The sequence below is a fragment of the Salvelinus sp. IW2-2015 genome, linkage group LG20, assembly GCF_002910315.2.
Source record: "Salvelinus sp. IW2-2015 linkage group LG20, ASM291031v2, whole genome shotgun sequence".
Lineage (NCBI taxonomy): Eukaryota > Metazoa > Chordata > Actinopteri > Salmoniformes > Salmonidae > Salvelinus > Salvelinus sp. IW2-2015.
The window spans coordinates 13,182,722-13,203,017 of record NC_036860.1 but is presented as its reverse complement, the minus strand read 5'-3'; the positions used below and the strand labels follow the sequence as shown (position 1 = coordinate 13,203,017).

The 20,296-nt window shown below is 42.5% G+C and overlaps 1 protein-coding gene across 2 annotated transcripts in view; it reads right to left on the bottom strand.

Annotated features, from left to right (window-relative positions):
* The window catches only part of nsfa (N-ethylmaleimide-sensitive factor a), a 29,123-nt gene extending 10,457 nt beyond the window's left edge, over positions 1 to 18,666 (bottom strand). For both annotated transcript variants that reach the window (XM_024013127.2, XM_024013128.2), the window contains exons 1-3: positions 18,480 to 18,666; positions 6,018 to 6,103; positions 43 to 142 (exon numbers count right to left, since the gene is read on the bottom strand). In XM_024013127.2, the coding sequence (XP_023868895.1) occupies positions 43 to 142; positions 6,018 to 6,103; positions 18,480 to 18,491 (198 nt within the window). In that variant the 5' untranslated portion in view covers positions 18,492 to 18,666. The remainder of the gene's footprint in view (positions 1 to 42; positions 143 to 6,017; positions 6,104 to 18,479) is intronic.
* Positions 18,667 to 20,296: the final 1,630 nt, after the last annotated feature.

Below are 20,296 nucleotides of genomic sequence, written 5' to 3'. Positions count from 1 at the left end.
ATTCAGTATAATATACAGATCTGGACTAGGTGTGCGTTTTACCTGTGGCAGACTGAAAGCGATAGTGCCAGGGACTATGGCGTGGTGGGTTTTTGTGGTGAACACAAACTTGTGAGTTGGCGTAGTCTTCACAGTCACATGTCTGTAGAGAGAGGGTTAGAGAGACTYGTGGACATCTGTTCCATATATGCAGGCAACGGAATGACCTCAATATAACATCATATTTACAAATACTTTTTTTTTTCACCTAACAGCTATTCTGCTAACAATTTTTTAGAATTATGATTATAGAGTATAGTTTGTAGTATGAAATCCCCCAAAAAACAGTACCTTCACAGCAAAAACCGTGCACTAATTATATGACAATAAAAAAAATTAATACACATATTTAGATAGCTGTGTACTAGTTTTGCAGAGAGGAAACAGAGGAGATGCCAATCTCAGTCAAAATCCTACTGTAACGGAGTGACTATAGTGCTCAAAACAACATATTTATATTTCATTTTGGGTAGAACAGCCATGGAGGAAAGAAATTAATCCAAAATTTCCCAGGAATAGAGGAGAGGGTAGGTGGCAGGGCTATAGGTCCAAATCAACAACATGTTCCTAAACAACACTCCCTCCCTTCCCCCTTTGAGAACCAAGAGGATTCCATGGCTAGAGGACTGATCTCAAATTAGCAAGAGATTATACTCTGTGTGGTCCCTAACAATGAGCAGAAAAGAGACAAAGAGAGATCAGGTGGGAAAAGCTGCTATTGAATTCAACTATTTATTGATTCCTATTTATTATTCAACAGCTAGTTATAATATGGAGTACCGCAAGGTTCAATGCTAGGACTGTTCAATCTTATATTTACAACTCGTGTTAAATTAAGATATTATACGGAATTAAATCAACCAGACTCAGAGGTAAACGTCAACATGTCTATTCTCCATCACTGTCCGTGTAACCCCTCACATTCCTTTACTGACGTGGTGACGTCGTATCTCAGTACGTCACATCAATACACAACATCCCCCTTTMCTTRGATATGAACTTCAATGTCAACCTGACATACACAACAGCACTTATTCTATATCTGTATAGCAACTTTTATGTTATTAAKAAACAACTGAAATCTGTTCAATGTCTTATTATTTCTGTTCTCCTAATGGACTTTTCTTAATTTTTTKGTAACAAAACATTCTGCACCTTTTTTTTTTCACAACATAACTCAAACATTCAGAGTCTTCGCATTAGTCCGTTTATATTTGTCATTTTTCAGTTTATACTGRTTTTCTTTACCCCTTTCAGTACAGGATCATTATTTAATTACAAAGTCTGTTAACTTCTGTGGCAGTTTAATTTGTCTGTGAGGTCTGACTCGCTTGGGTGTCTGTGATCTTTGTGGTGATCCCTCACAGATGGTCTCTGGTTTGGATTCTATGTACCGTCCCAGATTAGGACTCTGCTCCACAGTCTCTTTCAGTTGTGTGTGGTCCTTTGATTGTGGATCCGGCTCCTCAAATACGTACCTCTTCAGCGAATGTTGTATTCCTTGAATACCTGGCCCCAGTTGGAGATTGAACAACCACAGTTTCCCTTTTTATTGACCACAGTGTGTGGTATCTTGTTGAAAGTTGTTGTGGACTTGTCTGTTTTCTCCTGTTTTAGGAGAACCTCATCTCCTACGTACACGTCGGAGGGTTTGGCTCTGCGACGGCTGTCTGCATCGATCTTGGATCTACCTTTCTGGTCGACATCATTGTCCCGTGCCTCCGGGTCACTCCGCTATATCTGGAAGCTTTCCCCATGGGACTAATTGTCCGATTGCACACAGTTCATTTTCTATGGGTGCAAATGCCTGGCGTGTCTCATAACACCCATTCTGAATAGCATCTCTCACTTCTCTTTGCTCTTCATCTGCAGCTGATGCTTCCTCCACTTCCCTTGTGGTCATTGCATTTGGAGTTGCGTTCACAGCCGCAAATCTTACATCGTCCTCTGCTCTATGTGCGTGTGAGTCTTTCACTGCAGTCTTCCCAATTAGACGAGACAGAGGGTCAGCGATGTTGTTTTTCCCCCGGTATGTGGACAACTCGAAAGTCATAGGGTCGGAGTCTCAGCACCCACCGTTCGATGCGAGCGCATGGCTTTGAGCGAGGACTGTAAATAGCCTCTAACGCCTCGTGGTCAGTCACTAGATCAAGTTCCCTGCCGTGTCAACACACGGGTGAAGCCTTTCACAAGCCCAAACCAATGCAAGGGCCTCACGTTCAGTTCGTGAATATCTACGTTCACCCTCTGACAAACTCTTGCTCACATAACAGACTGGAACCATTTATCCTTGTTGTTCTTGCACAAGAACAGCTCCTAGGCCCACTGGTCCTGCATCTGCTATTACTTTTGTGGGCGCGTCTTTGTCAAAGTATGCGAGTGTCGCGGCTTCAGCCAGTTACTCTTTTAACGTCTGAAATGCCTTTTCCTGTTTCCTGTCCGAAGTGGAATGTTGTTTCCTTCTTGGTCAACTTCCGCAGAGGCTCTGAGAGTGTAGAGAACTGGGCAATAAACCTACTGCCGCAGCCCACTGAACCTAGAAAGCTAGGAACCTCTGATGCCGTCTCAGGCTCCCTGGCCTCGACCACTGCTCTCACTCTTTCAGCTGTGGGCCTTACGCCTTTCTGTGAGAGGAACATGCCCATAAACACCAATTTGTCCATGTTGAACTGACATTTCTCTGAGTTGAGAGTCAGCCCACTGTTCTCCAGCCTATTGAGGACAGCATGTAGCCCCTGGTCATGGGTCTCCTTGTCTGGGGCGTGGACGATGATGTCATCCGATATGTTTTCCACCCCCTCGATGCCTGCCAGTGGTGTTGCGATTTCATGTTGATACTGCTCACTCCCCAAAGAAACTCCAAATATGAGTCTTTTATATTAGTATATCCCATTATGCATTGCAAACGTTGCCATGCCTCTCGACTCCAATTGATGATAGCCCCATTTAATATCCAGTTTACTGAACATGACAGGCCCATTCATGCCTTGCAAAAGTTCACCTACTGTGGGGATTGGGTACCTGCCACAAATGATTGCTGTGTTCGCTTGTCTCATGTCTAGACACAGTCTTATGTCACCATCCGGTTTTGGCACCACCACTACCGGATTCACCCACGGTGTGGCACCACCACTACCGGATTCACCCATGGTGTGGCACCGCCACTACCGTATTCACCCATGGTGTGGCACCGCCACTACCGGATTCACCCATGGTGTGGCACCACCACTACCGGATTCACCCGTGGTGTGGCACCTTCCACTCTCCATTAAGTCCATGTTTTGTGGTTCCGCCATCTTTTCTCCACAGCTTCTCTCAGGTGGAATGGTCCACACCGAACGGCCTGTGCTACTGGTGTCACATTTGATCAACATGTAGGTCGATCTGCTTTGTGTTTAGCTTAGCCACCCCTTCAAACAACCTGGGGTATCGCCGTTTTATCTGAGTTTTTACATCTGTCACTGCTGCTATGTCAACACCCACTTCTAGCACACCCAATTTAATGACAGTCTCTTTACCTAGCAATGGTACTCTGCATCCACATGTCACAGTGAACTATGTGGACTCAGCCTGTGTGCTGTGCTTGCCTATCTTTATTTGGCATGTGAAAACYSCTTTTACTGATAATGGCTCGCTTGATGAGTATGCATATAGCTTTTTATTAGTCCGGTGATGAACGGCACTTTATTTCCTTGGCTTTCAACATTTCCCATGTGCTCTCATCTACTATATCACTCGTGGCCCCAGAGTCAATTAGCATGAATAAACTGACCCCTCCCACTGAGAACGGGATGCTGTCAGTTACAGTTCTCATTTGCTGGCCTTTTCCTTCTGCATTCTGTCTCAGCCCATTTTTGTGATATTTCCTATCCTTTTTGTAAACATGATGCACAGGTCTCATTATCTTTAGCATCTGTACTCACATGCATGGCGGCCATTTGYACTTCAATTATTTCACATTGTGCTAATGTTAGCCGAGGGCCCTCCTCCAATAGTTTTCGTCGCACATATTCAGTATTACACTTGCTAAGTACGGCATCTATAATTTGATTGTCCTTATCTCCAGCAAAGTCTTTAGCTGCTTGTCTAAGACGAGTAACAAATTGCTGAACTGTCTCACCAGTTTTCTGTGTCAGTTGATAAAATGTCTGTCTCGCGAATGTAACAGTATAACTTTACGGCGTCCCCTCGCCCCGACACGGGCGCGAACCAGGGACCCTCTGCACACATCAACAACGGTCGCCCACGAAGCATCGTTACCCATCGCTCCACATAAGCCACGGCTAACACAGTTGTCTTCATGCTACAGATTTTGCCATCGACAGCCCAGAAAGCCCCTCAATCCCTAACAGGTACCATATACCCACACATGTATAAAATCAAATACACATTTCTTTAGAGGCAAGTGGAAACATAACCAACCCTGTTACGCGAACGCTGTGTTCACCTGTGGCACGAAGTATGCGTTTAACGCAACCACAGCCCTGACGCTTCGAACACACTGACAGTCACACCGACAGTGTATTTGCATTTTTGGTACGCCAGAATTATTCATTTCCTATGAAACTCTGCGTTTGCCTTGCAGCGTTGCAGTTGCAGTACGTTCGGTGTGGTGCATACCTTGGATTTACCGAACGTATGCTTCAAACTGTATGCRTGGACGGCTTGACAGAAATGGTAGCAGGTGGTGAATGTGGAACTTTTGTTGCACACATATCCAGATGATGCTGCGTTCTATTTTGCGCAAGACACTGTCGATGTGTTCGAAGCATGACGTAGTCCGTTGGTTCTCCGGTGTCTGCGAGTGTGAAGAAAATGTCCTGCACATCTGTCCCAGCATGACGTAGAAACAAAGCTCTCCTCCGTTGTTTTGTAACCGGATCAGCGTCACCGGACAGTAATCCTTTACCACCCGCGAACATCTCAAACGCCATCAACCACCTAGTGTAGCAGGCTCACTGTAACGTTAGCTGTCAAACTTTGGCACAGTGTTTTCCATCTCGACGACACTAACTCACTTTTCAGATTTAACTATCGTTTTCAAACGTTATCCTTGTCGCAATTGTTCAATCGTAYACTTACAACTCGTGCTAATTTAAAATATTATACTGAATTAAATCAACCAGACTCATGTCTTTACTCCATCACTATCCGTGTAATCCCTCACATTCCTTTACTGACGTGGTGACGTCCTATCTCAGTACGTCATATCAATACACGGCAAGGACCGGTGCTCTTTTTCAATGTCTTATTTGTAAATGCCCTTACAGAGTCGATGTGAACAGCGTTTCTCCTGTTGTTACTTAGGCAACATTAGCCACACCTATCTGCTCCCTGGACTCCACCTAAAGTAAGAATAAATCTAGGGAGAACACTGAAATAAATGCTAAGGCACAATTTTCAACATTTTCAAACACCTGATCTCCTTTGATATTTAAACAAATATGTTGACGGTACATTGGGAAGATMGTGTGACAGTGCAGAGAAGCAAAGACAGAGTGGCCAAAACTGTGCTCAAACAGGGCTCGTACATACATTATTGTAAGGCATGTGAGGTCCCAAGTGGTAAACGCTACACCAGACTATAGCACGTAGACCAGGGATCATCAACTAGATTCAGCCATGGGCTGATTTTATCTTGAGCGGATCGTTTGGGGGCCCGGAACATTACAATTTGTAGACTGCAAATTGACCGCAAGAAGCCCAAAAATATATAATATTTGACTAAAATATAATMATTTCAAACGTTGCTTACATTTGTATCCATTCACGTGTCTCTCTATTATGCGTAGGAATACTTGGGAACAGATTTCCAAATTGAAAATCACTTGGAGCTGGTTTTCTGGTGTTTTTACAGTCTTTTATGTGAAAAAAAAGATATTTAAGAAAAAAGCTCAGAAAACTTCCAGTTGGGGAACCCTGTTGTAGTGTGATTTTCCAGACTACAGAGGGCTACACTGTATAGTGTGATTACTCACTGTCCAGACTGCAGATCTTTCTCGCTCACCACAGCACAGTTTGTCAACGACAGGTCATCTGTCGGGCATCGTGCCGCTTGCATCGTCTGCAGTGGAGAACAGAAAGAAAGGAGAGAGAGAGAGAGAGAGAGGAAAAGATAGACAAACAGAGAGAAGAGGAGGGAAGAAGGAAGTGGGATAAGTTGAAGGGGAGATATTACTCTAGTAGATGAGTGGTGACGCAGCATTTCCTTTCCATTTCCCAAAGGAAAACTCATTTTACATTTAGTAGCATCATCAAGCAACTTGGGTTTCCTTGTTGAGACTGAGGCTAAGAAACAACCAGGAGACACACCCATGATGACCTCTTGACTTTCATCAAAAATCATTAAGAAACATCCAGTTAAATTCTGGTAGTTCACACTATGGWGTTTGGGTAAATAATGAACCATTCAACTTTGTAGCAATGCAACAGTATACTGTAGATATGTCACAGCATTTCTTTGGGTGGAACATTGATCATGTTTAGTTTCTCTGCAAATTCAACATATTTCAACTCATAGGCAACAGCAATGTTTGTCCAACATCACAAGATAGTCAAATGCATATATAATCCAGCCTTGAAACAGACAACGCCAGAGAGCAGCAACAAGCAGCAGATACAGCTAGCTAGTTAGTTTATTTGTCAGGACCTGTTACAGTCGTTACAAGACTGTGAACGAATGAATGAACGAATGAACGAACGACGTACAAAATACAATGAAACCAAAGACAAATTCAAAAGACAAAATATTAAAACAAAAAGAACACTTCTTTCTTAGTCGCGGTAACTTATCTAAACACAATTCTTGTTGGCGAGTTTCTACATTCTTATGTCAGAATATTGCACGGATTTACGGCATTGACATTCTCTTCCATAGCTCTGCTCGCACAATTCACTGAGTGAAAAGGTTAGAGTCACCTTTGTTTGTTGCTAAGAGCATAGCTTCCAGACCGCCTGTGAACTGTCATAACACACCAAGGACACACTTCCCTTTGGTACACAAGACAAACCTCTAAACACTTTCGGTAAAAGAGAAAAGTTGAGAAAAAGCAAGAACCTATTGTTCCAATTAAAAATCCCAGAGAAGGCCATGTTACAAAAAGGTTGTTGTGACGACAAATACACTTTTCAGGTCAAGACAGAAAGRGATCTGGATAATGATGCAATACCYATTCCAGCTTTTAAGACAAATCAGGGGAGATTGAGAACCCAAGAACCCCCTATCTCAAGACTAGTCTAGATCATTTAAAAACARTCTTGGTCTGGGCCACAGTGCCAGAGGTCTGGGTCCGGGCTCATGGTCTATGATGAGACCGCGGCCTTCGTGGATTTTCAACTCATGATGTCAAGATGCATCTTTGAAGACCATCTTGTCAGTTATATGGCCATGTATGAGTGAAATAACACGCAAGTCCATCACTTGTCAGAGCCAAGTTGGACTAAAATAACAAATGGTTTGGTCTGGGTCTAAATAGGTTGCATCTTCGTCTGGGTGTCAGAAGGTGTGGTCTTAGTCTGGGTCTTGAGGTCTTAGTCTGGGTCTTTAATATTTAATTGATGACATAACATGTAGTCCCGTGTGGCTCAGTTGGTAGAGCATGGCGCTTGCAACGCCAGGGTTGTGGGTTCATTCCCCACGGGGGGACCAGGATGAATATGTATGAACTTTCCAATTTGTAAGTCGCTCTGGATAAGAGCGTCAGCTAAATGACTTAAATGTAAATAACAAGGAGACGAATCGCCATTCATTTCAGTTAGATTTTATACAATCCTATACGTTGGTTGTGAACGTACCCTGTGAAGATATGCATGCCATAGCCATCTCTGATTTAGCTCACTCATAGCTAGACACATGCCTGCCATGTACGCTTGCTTGTCTGACATTCGAGCGCTGGCGGCTGGGGAGCGGAGAGCGAAGAGCAAGGGCAGCGGGTGTTGGGAGTCTTAATGTTTGGGAGCAAAGGGAATGCTTGGGTTGTGGCAAGTTATAGAGAGGTGCGTATTGCACTGCAGTGCTGGCACACTGCCCTGCCCCAYTTMTAAAATCATCACATGCAGTCTAGTYTACCCCTTCATCTACCATACTGCCAGCGCTCGCTCAGCCAGAAGACAAATAAATAGGCTAAAGCTTTTCTGTTTGATCCCGGCTCAAGAGTAGGTCTAAACACTCTTAGTGAAACTGCAGTGGAGGAGTAATGGATGATAATGAGTTGTTTGTGCACTCAATCAAACATCTTCCCTCTCTGCATTGCAACTCCGTCAATGGGTCTGCAATGGCAGATGATATGTACCATATGTATATGRTTTCTCCTGAGACAGTCACTACCAGGGGTGAGAGCGGCGGCAGTGGCAGCAGAGGGGGGGGGAGCTTTCGTAAGACCTTGGGAGTTGACGAGGCGGATAAAGCTACTTTCAGTAAAGCCGACTGACTGTCCAATGAAGCTATTAGACGTTTAGCGGGTGGCGTGGGAGGTCATACATGAGGAAATGACTTACATACATACCTTGAAAAATATTACGACCTGGGGGCCAACGTACGCAAGCAAAGAGGGAGGGGAAGAGGAGGACATAAGACAGAGAATTGAGACAGCCARGACCACTGTCTGTCAGAGAGCTGAAGCAGCACCGGGTGCATTGATTCACAATCGAAGGAATWCCACTTTGACAGTGGCAAGTGGCAAGCGTATGCAGAGCGGGGCAGAGTTGGGGTCATTCTTATCATTTCACTCACTTTAGTTTTGTTCCCGTCCTGAACTGCACCAAAGCATGTGGACATTTTGACGTCAGTGAATTTACACTGCCCAAATAAATTGGTCTGTGGCTAGAGTCTTGTTTTTGAAATGTGARTTTTTAGCAAGCTAAGCGTCTACTATAAACTATACCYCAAATCTGGTAGTATTGTCATTTGTCAGTCATATATGCTTAACAGTCTTATGTAGATCTTACATAAGGAAGAGATTCATTCTTCACATTGTAAACAGAAAATATTGTCTTAATGTGAGAACTAATATGAATTTCCATGAGAGCAGAAATCTTTCGTATTTTTGCTGAGTTTATGTGATGAATGGATGGAACCCCAGGGTTACTGTCATGTATGGCTAATTAAAATGGTAATAGGAGCTGTATTATGCACAAACAAGCAAGACATTACACKGTTTTGAAAATGTAGTAAGAATTAAACCCTTAACATAAATACCTTAATTCATAACAGAACTCAAGGCATTTAATGAGACACCATTTGGATTCAAAGTTGTCACGCCCTACAAACCCTGAAGACTGTATTCAAAACATATATTACAAATGGCTCATTGGTGGAAGTATGCTGCATTCAGGACTAAGAATAGAGGGTGTTCAGTGATCCGTCTTATGATTGCGGTATATACACACCGCACACAATCCTAAATCTTGATGCCCCGCCCAGCCCTGCAGTCTCGTAGGACAGAATATTCCAGGCTTTTTCTCCTGCCTTATTTCAGGAATCCCTTTTCAATATTCCATCAGCTAGAGTCCTGGGGGAGGTATCCACTGAGATGTCTGTGCTGGAGATCGATATGTATGGATGCAGCCAGTAGGAGGAGCCATTCACCTATGGCTCATAGCCAGCTAGTGCATCAGGTTCACCCAATGATGTATACAGTAGAAACATTATTAAACTGAGTATAGAAAACATTATGGACACCTGCTCTTTCCATGACATAGACTGACCAGGTGAATTCAGTATGAAGGCTAAGATCTCTTACTGATGTCACTTGTTAAATCCACTACAAATCAGTGTAGACGAAGGGGAGGAGAAAGGTTAAAGAATTGATTATTAAGCCTTGAGACAATTGAGACACGGATTGTGTATACGTGCGATTCATAGGTTGAATGGGCAAGACAAAAGATATAAGTGCCTTTGAACAAGGGTATGGTAGTAGGTGCCAGGCGCTCCGGTTTATGTCAAGAACTGTGAAGTTTCTGGGTTTGTCACGCTCAACAGTTTTCTGTATGTATCAAGAATGGTCTACCACCCAAARRACATCAAGACAACTTGACATAACTGTGGGAAGCATTGGAGTCAACGTGGGCCAGCATCCCTGTTGAACACTTTCAACACCTTGTAGAGTCCATGCCTTGATGAATTTAGTTTGTTCTGAGGACAAATGGGGGGGTGCTACTCAATATTAGGAAGGTGTTCCTAATGTTTGGTATACTCAGTGTTTGTGAATATACTATATATGTCTGCGGGCCTATATTTTATGTTTACAAAACCACAATATTTATGCAATAATTTAAAATGAGGCGTTACTTTTTCCATGGTAGTTTGACAATCTTACCAGTATACTATGTCTACAAATCAGTTATTTCCATAACAGCACCAGAAAAAAGTGCATACACAATCTATTTCACAAACTGATTTGGGATCAGTTCTCCCTACACCAATCTTTACTTGAAACCATTGTAAGCGAGTCAACAAGAAGGCCATAGGTCAGATTTTGAAGGGCATTTAGAGTCAGCACAGTGATACAGTTGAAGTCTGAGTTTACATACACCTTAGCCAAATACTTTAAACTCAGTTTCACAATCCTGACATTTAATCCTAGTAAAATCCCCTGTTTTAGGTAAGTTATTTTAAGAATGTGAAACGTCAGAATAATAGTTGAGAGAATGATTTATTTCAGCTTTTATTTATTTCATCACATTCCCAGTGGGTCAGAAGTTTACATATACTCAATTAGTATTTGTAGCATTGCCTTTAAATTGTTGAACTTGGTCAAACGTTTCAGGTAGCCTTCCACAAGCTTCCACAATAAGTTTGGGGAATTTTGGCCCATTCCTCCTGACAGAGCTGGTGTAACTGAGTCAGGTTTGTTGGCCTCCTTGCTCGCACACGCTTTTTCAGTTCTGCCCACACATTTTCTATAGGATTGAGGTCAGAGCTTTGTGATGGCCACTCCAATATCTTGACTTTGTTGTCCTTAAGCCATTTGACACAGCTTTGGAAGTATGCTTGGGGTCATTGTCCATTTGGAAGACCCATTTGCGACCAAGCTTTAACTTCCTGACTGTTGTCTTGAGATGTTGCTTCAATATATACACATAATTTTCCTACCTCATGATGCCATCTATTTTGTGAAGTGCACCAGTCCCTCCTCAGCAAAGCACCCCCACAACATGATGCTGCCACCCCCGTGCTTCACGGTTGGGATGTTGTTCTTCGACTTGCAAGCCTCCCCTTTTCCTCCAAACATAGCGATGGTCATTATGGCCAAACAGTTATATTTTCGTTTCATCAGACCAGAGGACATTTTCCAAAAAGTACAATCCTTGTCCCCATGTGCAGTTGCAAACTGTAGTCTGGCTTTTTTATGGTGGTTTTGGAGCAGTGGCTTCTTCCTTGCTGAGCAGCCTTTCAGGTTATTTCGATATATAGGACTGTTTTACTGTGGATATAGATACGTTTGTACCTGTTTCCTCCAGCATCTTCACAGGTACTTTGCTGTTGTTCTGGATTTGCACTTTCGCACCAAAGTACATTCATCTCTAGGAGACAGAACGTGTCTCCTTCCTGAGCGGTATGACGGCTGCTGGGTCCCATGGTGTTTATACCTACATACTATTGTTTGTACAGATGAGCGTGGTACTTCAGGTGTTTGAAATTGCTCCCAATGATGAACCAGACTTGTGGAGGTCTACAATTCTTTTTCTGAGGTCTTGGCTGATTTCTTTAGATTTTCCCATGATGTCAAGCAAAGAGGCACTGAGTTGAAGGTAGGCTTTGAAATACATCCACAGGTACACCTCCAATTGACTCAAATTATTTGTCAATTAGCCTTATTCAGAAGCTTCTAAAGCCATGACATACTTTTCTGGAATTTTCCAAGCTGTTTAAAGGCACAGTCAACTTGGTGTATGTAAACTTCTGAACCACTGGAATTGTGATACAGTGAATTACAAGTGAAATAATCTGTCTGTAAACAATTGTTGGAAACATTACTTGTGTCATGCACAAAGTAGATGTCCTAACCGACTTGCCAAAACTATAGTTTGTTAACAAGAAATGTGTGGAGTGGTTGAAAAACGAGTTTTAATGACTGCAATCTAAGTGTATGTTAACTTCCGACTTCAACTGTATGTGTTATGAATTCAGAAGCAGCTAAAGACTTTGAGCTAATATGGTAGGTTTGAAAGCCAATTCCTTTTTCTGTTTCAGAAAAATCACTTTAAGTTAGTTCTTGGCTGTCTTGCCCTACTGGAAAGTAATTACATTGAAGTTGGAGAGATTTAATGGCAGGGAGAGACCATGCAGACACATCACACTTGCAGGGTATGTTATGTTTTGTAGATGAAGATTCAAAAAGGTCATGTGCTTGTATTTGTTCTGTGCAATTTGGCTAYGTTGTGCGGTAGGGAATTTCCCGTCCTATTTTTGAGTGACACAATATAGCTGCCAAATGTGAAAGATAATTGTAACTTGATTATTATACTTTTTTRTATCCTTTTTTTGCTCTGTCCAGCCAGCAATGAAGCTTCAAGCTTTTCTAAATATATCAGGCAAATGTTGCTACCAAGGATGTCTATGCCTTCTGGTTACATTCCAATACAATTAAACTCACATGAGTTATAKTTTGCTTTGTCCTCATTGGCTGATTCTGCCACATGCTCTTTGTTTGACGCCTCCAGCAGAGATAGAGGAACGCACCACTGCTTARCGAGTGAACGCATCACAGCAGGGCAAGAGGACACATCTGAAGGTCGCTCTTGTCCTAGAGAAAACACCCTGATCATCACCCTGCTCAGAATCCGAGAGAAAACCTCAACTCAACTACGAGGTCTTCTTGTTTTGTACAGTCTAAGCATAATCCCATCACAACTATCAGATGAATTGTGTGTCTGATGAAAAGAGTGTTTGAACTGTTCAAGCCTGGTCCACTGCAATGCCCCCGCGGCACATAGTGGCACTCTCTCTAAATATAGCTGCAGCTCAACACTCACACAGATGAAGACCCTACACCAACACAGAGATTACACAGACACCCACACTGTACACTCATACACATGTATATGTGTATATAGGCACATAACATATACATATAGAGATGTGGCTATAATTCAGCAATAAGGCATGAGGGGGTGTGGTATATAGCCAATATACCRCGGCTAAGGGCTGTTCTTRGGCACGRCGCATCGCGGAGATATGGCTATAAAGACACACAACTCATGTTGTTATAACWTTTTCAATATATGCAGAGAGATATCTGGTGCATAAGATCATAAAAACATAGGCCTATAGAAATATTAGTGAGACTAGTGTTTTTGTTGTGTGACATATCTGATGTTAAAAAAACATGGCTGCAGACTGAATAATTAAATGAGACCAATTTATATGTCATATACAACAGTGCTGTGTATTACTGAACACGTGACTAACAGCGAGGGAGATGTTTGATGTTTGACACTACGCTGTTCTGAGATAATTMGTTTACCAGAAGCCTAGCTAAATGAATTWCCCATTTTCWTTATAAAGGGCCTGTGGARAGCTAGAATGCTCTCATCATTAAACCCTCCTCTGGTTCATGTTTTTTATATTTAAACTGGTCTTGGTTCGGTTTCGGTTCGATTATGAAAAATATTATCCCAGTTTTATGATTTCTGTTTTCTTTTTTCATATTAAATGCATAAAAAAATAATGACATAAAAAATAATTTGCGATTTTTTATGGGAATTGCCAAAACATTTAAAATATTCCATTGTCTCGGTCAGGTCCACATTGTGTAGACATTGGTAGATAAAAGTAGGAAATTACTGATGAAATAATAAAATATTTCAATTGTGTATATTAACTTAGTTTTATTTGATAACTTTATTATTATGTATTCCTTCAAGTCATCATTTCATCTCTGCTCTAGCAGCCAGACAATGTTCTCTCTGTTCTCTCCATACTGTACTGTCTTAGTCATCCTATTAGCTAAGCTAGGCTAGCCTGCTAAGTATGCTGCAGAGTTATCATTTTACTAGTTCTTCAACGTAGATTAGGCATACTTTCACAAACAGTCTCTATCCCTCTCTCTCGTCGTTGTGTTGTGTACATTCCTCATGTGGCATGCGGTCTGTGTGTATCTAACCCATGTTAAAGCTACTTTTCAAAAATGAACATGTCGTGACATTTTTTTTATGTCATGCTTAAATCACATCTGAAGATCATTTTCTAGGTCTGAAAAATAACTCATCTTTTGTGTAATTCCCTTTAAACTGTTGGTCTAGCAAGAGATGGAATTGTAGTCTACGCAATGTTTTCTGCTGTTAGACCTACTGCTTGCAGCCACATGCATGGCAAGTTTTGCAAAACAATCGCCACCCCCAATTGATGACAAATAATCCTATGATACAGTTGTTCTGTCAGGTAAGCTACTTTGCATTGAGAAGGTGTTTGGGGGAAAGTCTGTCTACTCACAAGATGGCTATCATTAGCATCGCTACACTGGCTACATAGAGAGTGATAGACAAACGTGCCACCAAACAGACAGACAGGGGGCAATATTGCTGGGAATATATTTGCAGATATTGTGTTACATTTGACTTTTCAAGCCAATAGTGGCTAACCAGGGGTGGGATAATTGTCATATGACTTTGATTGGATAGTAGCCGGGAGTTTTATGTTTATGACAGTCTGCGATGGAACACATGACAAAATGCTTGTATTGTACTTCAGAATTGATTGGCGAGCTAGGTACTGGTAGCTAGCTCGCCAATCAAGCGATCCTGTTGGAGACCCGCTGATTTAACCTACACGGCAGAAATCCAGTTAGCACGTTGGGGGTGTTGAAATAACGAAACCCATTCATTTTCACATGTAGGGAAGCAAAGTGGGCGGGAACCGTTGGGCGAGGGAGCGTGAACAGGCGGGAGTTGGAAAACCTTAACTTTTGTTGCGTACTCCTCGACACGTTACAATTGCCAGGCAGGCTCACTACTAGTTTCCAGCCTTGAATTCGAAATAAATCAACTGACAGTTGCACCAGCAAAGCACCCCACACCATCAACCCCCATGCTTCATGGTGGAACAACACATGTGGAGACATCCGTTCACTACTCTGCGTCTCACAAAGACACGGCAGTTGGAACCAAAATCTCAAATTTGGACTCAGCAGATCAAGAGACAGATATCTACCGGTCTATATCCATTGCTCCTGTTTCTTGGCCCAAGCAAGTCTCTTTCTTTTATTTGTGTCCTTTAGTAGTAGTTTCTTTGCAGCAATTCGACCATGAAGGCCTGAGTCACGCAGTCTCCTCTGAACAGTTGATGTTTGAGATGTGTCTGTTACTTGAACTCTGTGAAGCATTTATTTGGATTGCAATTCCTGAGCTGGTAACTCTATTGAACTTATCCTCTGCAGCAGGGTTAACTCTGGGTCTTTGCTTATTTGAGCTGTTTTTGCCATAATATGGACTTGGTCTTTTACCAAATATGGCTATCTTTTGTATATCTTGTCACAACACAACTGATTGGCTCAAACGCATTAAGAAGGAAAGAAATTCCACAAATGAACTTTTAACAAGGCACACCTGTTAATTGAAATGTATTACAGCTGACTACTTATGAAGCTGGTTGAGAGAATCCCACGTGTTCAAAGCTGTCATTAAGCAAAGGGTGGCGACTTTGAAGAATCTCAAATATAAAATGTATTTTGATTTGTTTAACACTTTTTTGGTTACTACATGATTCCATATGTGTTATTTCATAGTTTTGATGTCTTCACTATTTTTCTAAAATGTAGAAAATAGTAAAAATAWAGAAAAACCCTTGAAGTAGTGTGTCCAAACTTTTGACTGGTACTRTACACAAACGAAGGTCATTCTCTGACAGCCATCTACGGTATACATTCCCTAGGTCTACTGTTCATAGTGAATCTGCGTCCTTTCTTATGTTTCACTCTTAGTAAGAACATTTTGTAAGGGGTATTCATGTAGGCTATTTCCCTCTGTTGTAAAATGTCCGCTGTGTGCTGTCAGTCTGTGATACCGTCACCACCAGTCTATGTCCCTCTCGGCAGCTCTGACACCCTAGGCCCAGCAACAATGTGCAGTGCACTCTGCAAGGGCGAGGGAAGGAGGGAGACCAATGCCAGTGGACACAGTTGACTCATGCTTTGCGACTGACTAAAAATGTATCATCAGCTGCCTTAAACAAGTCTGTCGACTGAAACGAACTGCTGAGTCCAGTACACTAATGTACARMAGCTAAYCATTGCCTTKACACTTAATGGCAAGAAAGAGTAGAATACTATCTTAAAGAATGTAATTTCTGTTATTTTCATAGTGTAAAGATTGCATGTTCAATACWGTCTTGTAATTTCATTAGGGCCATTATACTAGAGCACTGGAGGGGAAAATATTTTGTTCAACCAAAAAATGCCTTGTCATGTAACTCAGCAGTGCATAGGGCCCTGGAATTTGTGACAGACACCTCTGGCGGATATGTTTAAAAAGAACACAATAGCTCTAGTCCGACTTTGACAAATTGCACCTCTGGTCTTGTCTGTGTGCCCACGGTGCCCTGGCTGGATGCAAACCCTGCTGACAAATCAAAGCTGTCTTGTTGTAAATATAGAGGCCTATATTTCAACAGAGAATCCACTGAGAATGGAAAGGTGTTCCTCATGGTTTCAGTTTTCAGTCCTTATTCTCAAACCACAGAGGGGTATTGCCAATGTTGTCTTCTGGATACAAGTTTGAATAATGCAGGCGGGCAACAACATCAACCAATGAAATAGGCCTTGATTTGAAAATCTCATGCTATTATGCCCCACCTATATTACAATTTCGCCTTGAGCTATGTAAATTYAATGGGCAAGCTTAGATCTCCACAACATGTCATGGTTTTACACTGGGAGAGACAGGAGAAGAGCTTCAATCAGCATTAGTGAGGTGCTTACATACAGTACATACAAGGTGCGGTGCATAACTTGACAGTTGACCAGCTCTAAACTGTGCTCCATCCTGTGATTAAAATCCAGTGATATAGGATATTTCCAATAGGAATTTGTCAGCACACTGGCATCAGTCCATATCARCAGGCCAGGCAGGGCATAGCTAACCTACGTAATGCATCAGCCAGGTGCTGTCTGTTCAAGTTGAGCATAGCATATATACCTGCGGCAGGGCTGTTTACCCCTGTTATAGGTTGTGGCTGCCTGGCTGGAATGCATCTCTATCGGCGACAGATTGTTGCTTGTCATGCACTGCTTCGTCTTAATTAGGCGAAGGGCGATATTGATTGGGGTGGAGGCCTAGAAGAAATATGGTGGCCATAAGTTATTTTTTGGGGCCCTTTTTAGTTTTAGAGTTAATTTCCTGCAATTCTACTCATTTTGCAATGGGGCGGAGAGATAAATTAGCAGTTTTACAGGTAATTTTGTGCAATTCTACACATTTTGCCATGGAGTGGAGAGAAATGTTTRCAGTTTTTAAAATGATATCTGAGTGAGAGTGACTAACAAAATCAATGGGGAGACCAGGTCGGTAATTCGACCATGATTACTACACGTTTAGATAGCTGGTAAGACTAATTTACCAAACGAATGAAAGCGGACACGGGCTAATGAAGTGACTGTCAGTGACTGACATAGACCTAACAAGGGAACTGCTGATGATCCACAACCACGTGTTGAAATTACACCTTGTTTCTTCTACCATTCTAACTCTCAACAGTAAATTGACCCTGACTGAATTCCCCCCCAAAAATAGATGTTTTTGGAAATTGATCCGTGGGCATACAAAAAGGGGGTTTGCCCAACCATGATCTAGATAGCGCAAAAATAGCTTTCCAATGCAAGGAAGCATAGATTATACTCCGGACTCACAAAACTGCCATAGGCTACTATATATAAGTCGTGCTATGGACAAGGAGGTCGTGCTATGGACAAGGAGGTCGTGCTATGGACAAGGAAGCCTGCGTGCGCTGCTGTGATATGCTTTTCACCAAATTACTACAAGCACTTTTTGCACAGATATCCTATAAAAATGTTTTAATTGCCCCTTTAAGCATCCTGTCGGCTAAAGGGCAAGTAAAATCCAGGATTAGCTTCAACCGATTCACTCAGCTAATGCAGTGGCTAGYTGTAGAGGCCTAAAGCTTCCTAGCGCTGACTGTAGGATGATTCTACAAGACAGATAAATTATTTCTGCGACCCGTCAAAACCAGATTGTGCGGGTGCCTATCAAGCTGAACGCCAGGGCGTAAAAAAACATTCTGCATTGAAATWGCAGAGCCGACGTCGAACTTGACATTCAGGTGCGACGTTGCTGCAGCTACATTCTTGCCATTTGAAAGCTGGCAACCTCCTTCCTTCGCGTATCTGGAAGCCATACATCACACTCGGCATTGTATTCTATTTACAACGAAAGAAAATGTTTATTTTGACAAGGAGATATTGAACAACCGAGATAAAATATCTTACCCGGGCCGCCATCTTCGCGTTTGGTGATGTTCAGAGGTGCAGCTCTGAATGGTAATTAATATGGCAGTCGGCAGCACTGAAAGCGGACGGAGACGGCAGAGGCAGATGGACTGTATCCTACCTATCTAGCTGCGCAGGAGGAACCAACGCTTCACGCACTGCACACTACACCGACGAGAACAACGCATTCGATTTTGATTGGCCGAATTCAGAGGAAGCCCTAGATTAACGTTCTTCTTCCTCGTCAATGATCTCGTTGCRATGAACGTCCCTCACGTTGCACGATAGGCTGGCAATTTTAGGGAATGGCTTCCCTCCTGATCCCATGTSTGTCCCYCCTCCCACTCTCACACACTCTTATCCATGTAGCCTATTCTCTGTTTAATGTTGAGTATTCTCAATAAAATATTTTTATTAAACCAAGCTATGACCAAAACGTGACATTGTATGTAGCCTAGCTTACCAGTAAATAATATGTGCTAACGAATTACGCACACAATGTAGCTATTGGAGTTTATAGACTGATATTGTGATCTGCAATTGTGAATAAGCAGCTAGAATCTAGATTCTAAACTGTGCTGGGTGTGTGGGATCTTGCGAMGGCGCTCCTTTCAGCTCTGCAGGCAGCGCATCTACATTGGTCAGGACCAGGGACAGCGGTCCTCACACGTACAAACAGCTGGCTGCCCGTTCAGCACCACCAACTGTGGACAGCTCCTCCTAACCACTCCACCACTTCAGAGAAGGCCATGCGGAACTGCAGTTGCCCACCCGGCTGCAGATTAGCGTTTGAGCAAGGCAAAGCGCTCTCAGTGTTTTTAAGGGGGTTCCCTTTGAGCGAGACAAGGTGCAAAATTGCTCATCTTAATCACATAGTAAGTAGTTATYTGGAAGGCAAGGTTATTTGGAGATCTGTGATTCTCCGCAGTTCGACTGCARTGTAGTCATCTCAARTCGGCCTGCCATGGATAGTAGAGGCTACCTCAGCAGCCTCACAGCAGACATAGGCTATAGTTTGGCAGACATATTAAGCAACCKAATCCTCTCTAATTCAACATTCCAYCCAGCCTATCATATGGAAAGGTGAAGCAATGTCCATGATCGTACTTAGATACAGTATCTATCCTCTCAAATCTCCAAGCTGCAGGTTGCTCAGCATTCCTTATGATGAGCAGCAACTCTCTACTGCCTCATTGTGGCTAGACTGGCTAACGCAGGCTCATGGGAAGTGAAGTTCCTTTTACGGGGGGGGCTTCCATGGAAAGGGAAAGGGGGATACCTAGTCAGTTGTACAACTGAATGCATTCAACTGAAATGTGTCTTCCGCATTTAACCCAACCCCTCTGAATCAGAGAGGTGCGGGGGGCTGCCATAATCGACATCCACGTCTTCGGGGCCCTGGGGAACAATGGGTTAACTGCCTTGCTCAGGGGCAGAACAACAGGCCTACAGACGAAGGGATTTCCCCCCTCATATTGTTTATACAGTGCTTTATATGGCTAGGAGGTAGAAAGCATTTGGCCTGTCTGCATGATGGATTTATAGTGTGAGGTCCCTGGGACAGGATTGGTCTATCCAATACAATGAAAATTCCACCAAGCCTATCTGTGTAAGATGAAGTTCCTATTGCCTCAATGTTCAACATTCATTCACAAGATCAGTCACAAAGAAACAGAACATTTCAAAAGGCTTGCAAATGTATATTTTTTWATATAAAGTCTCACTCACATACATAGTCATACATCCACATACATTAGTCACAGATTGCCTCATCTTTACTCTAATAACACTTTTTTGACTTTAATTGTTCAACAAAG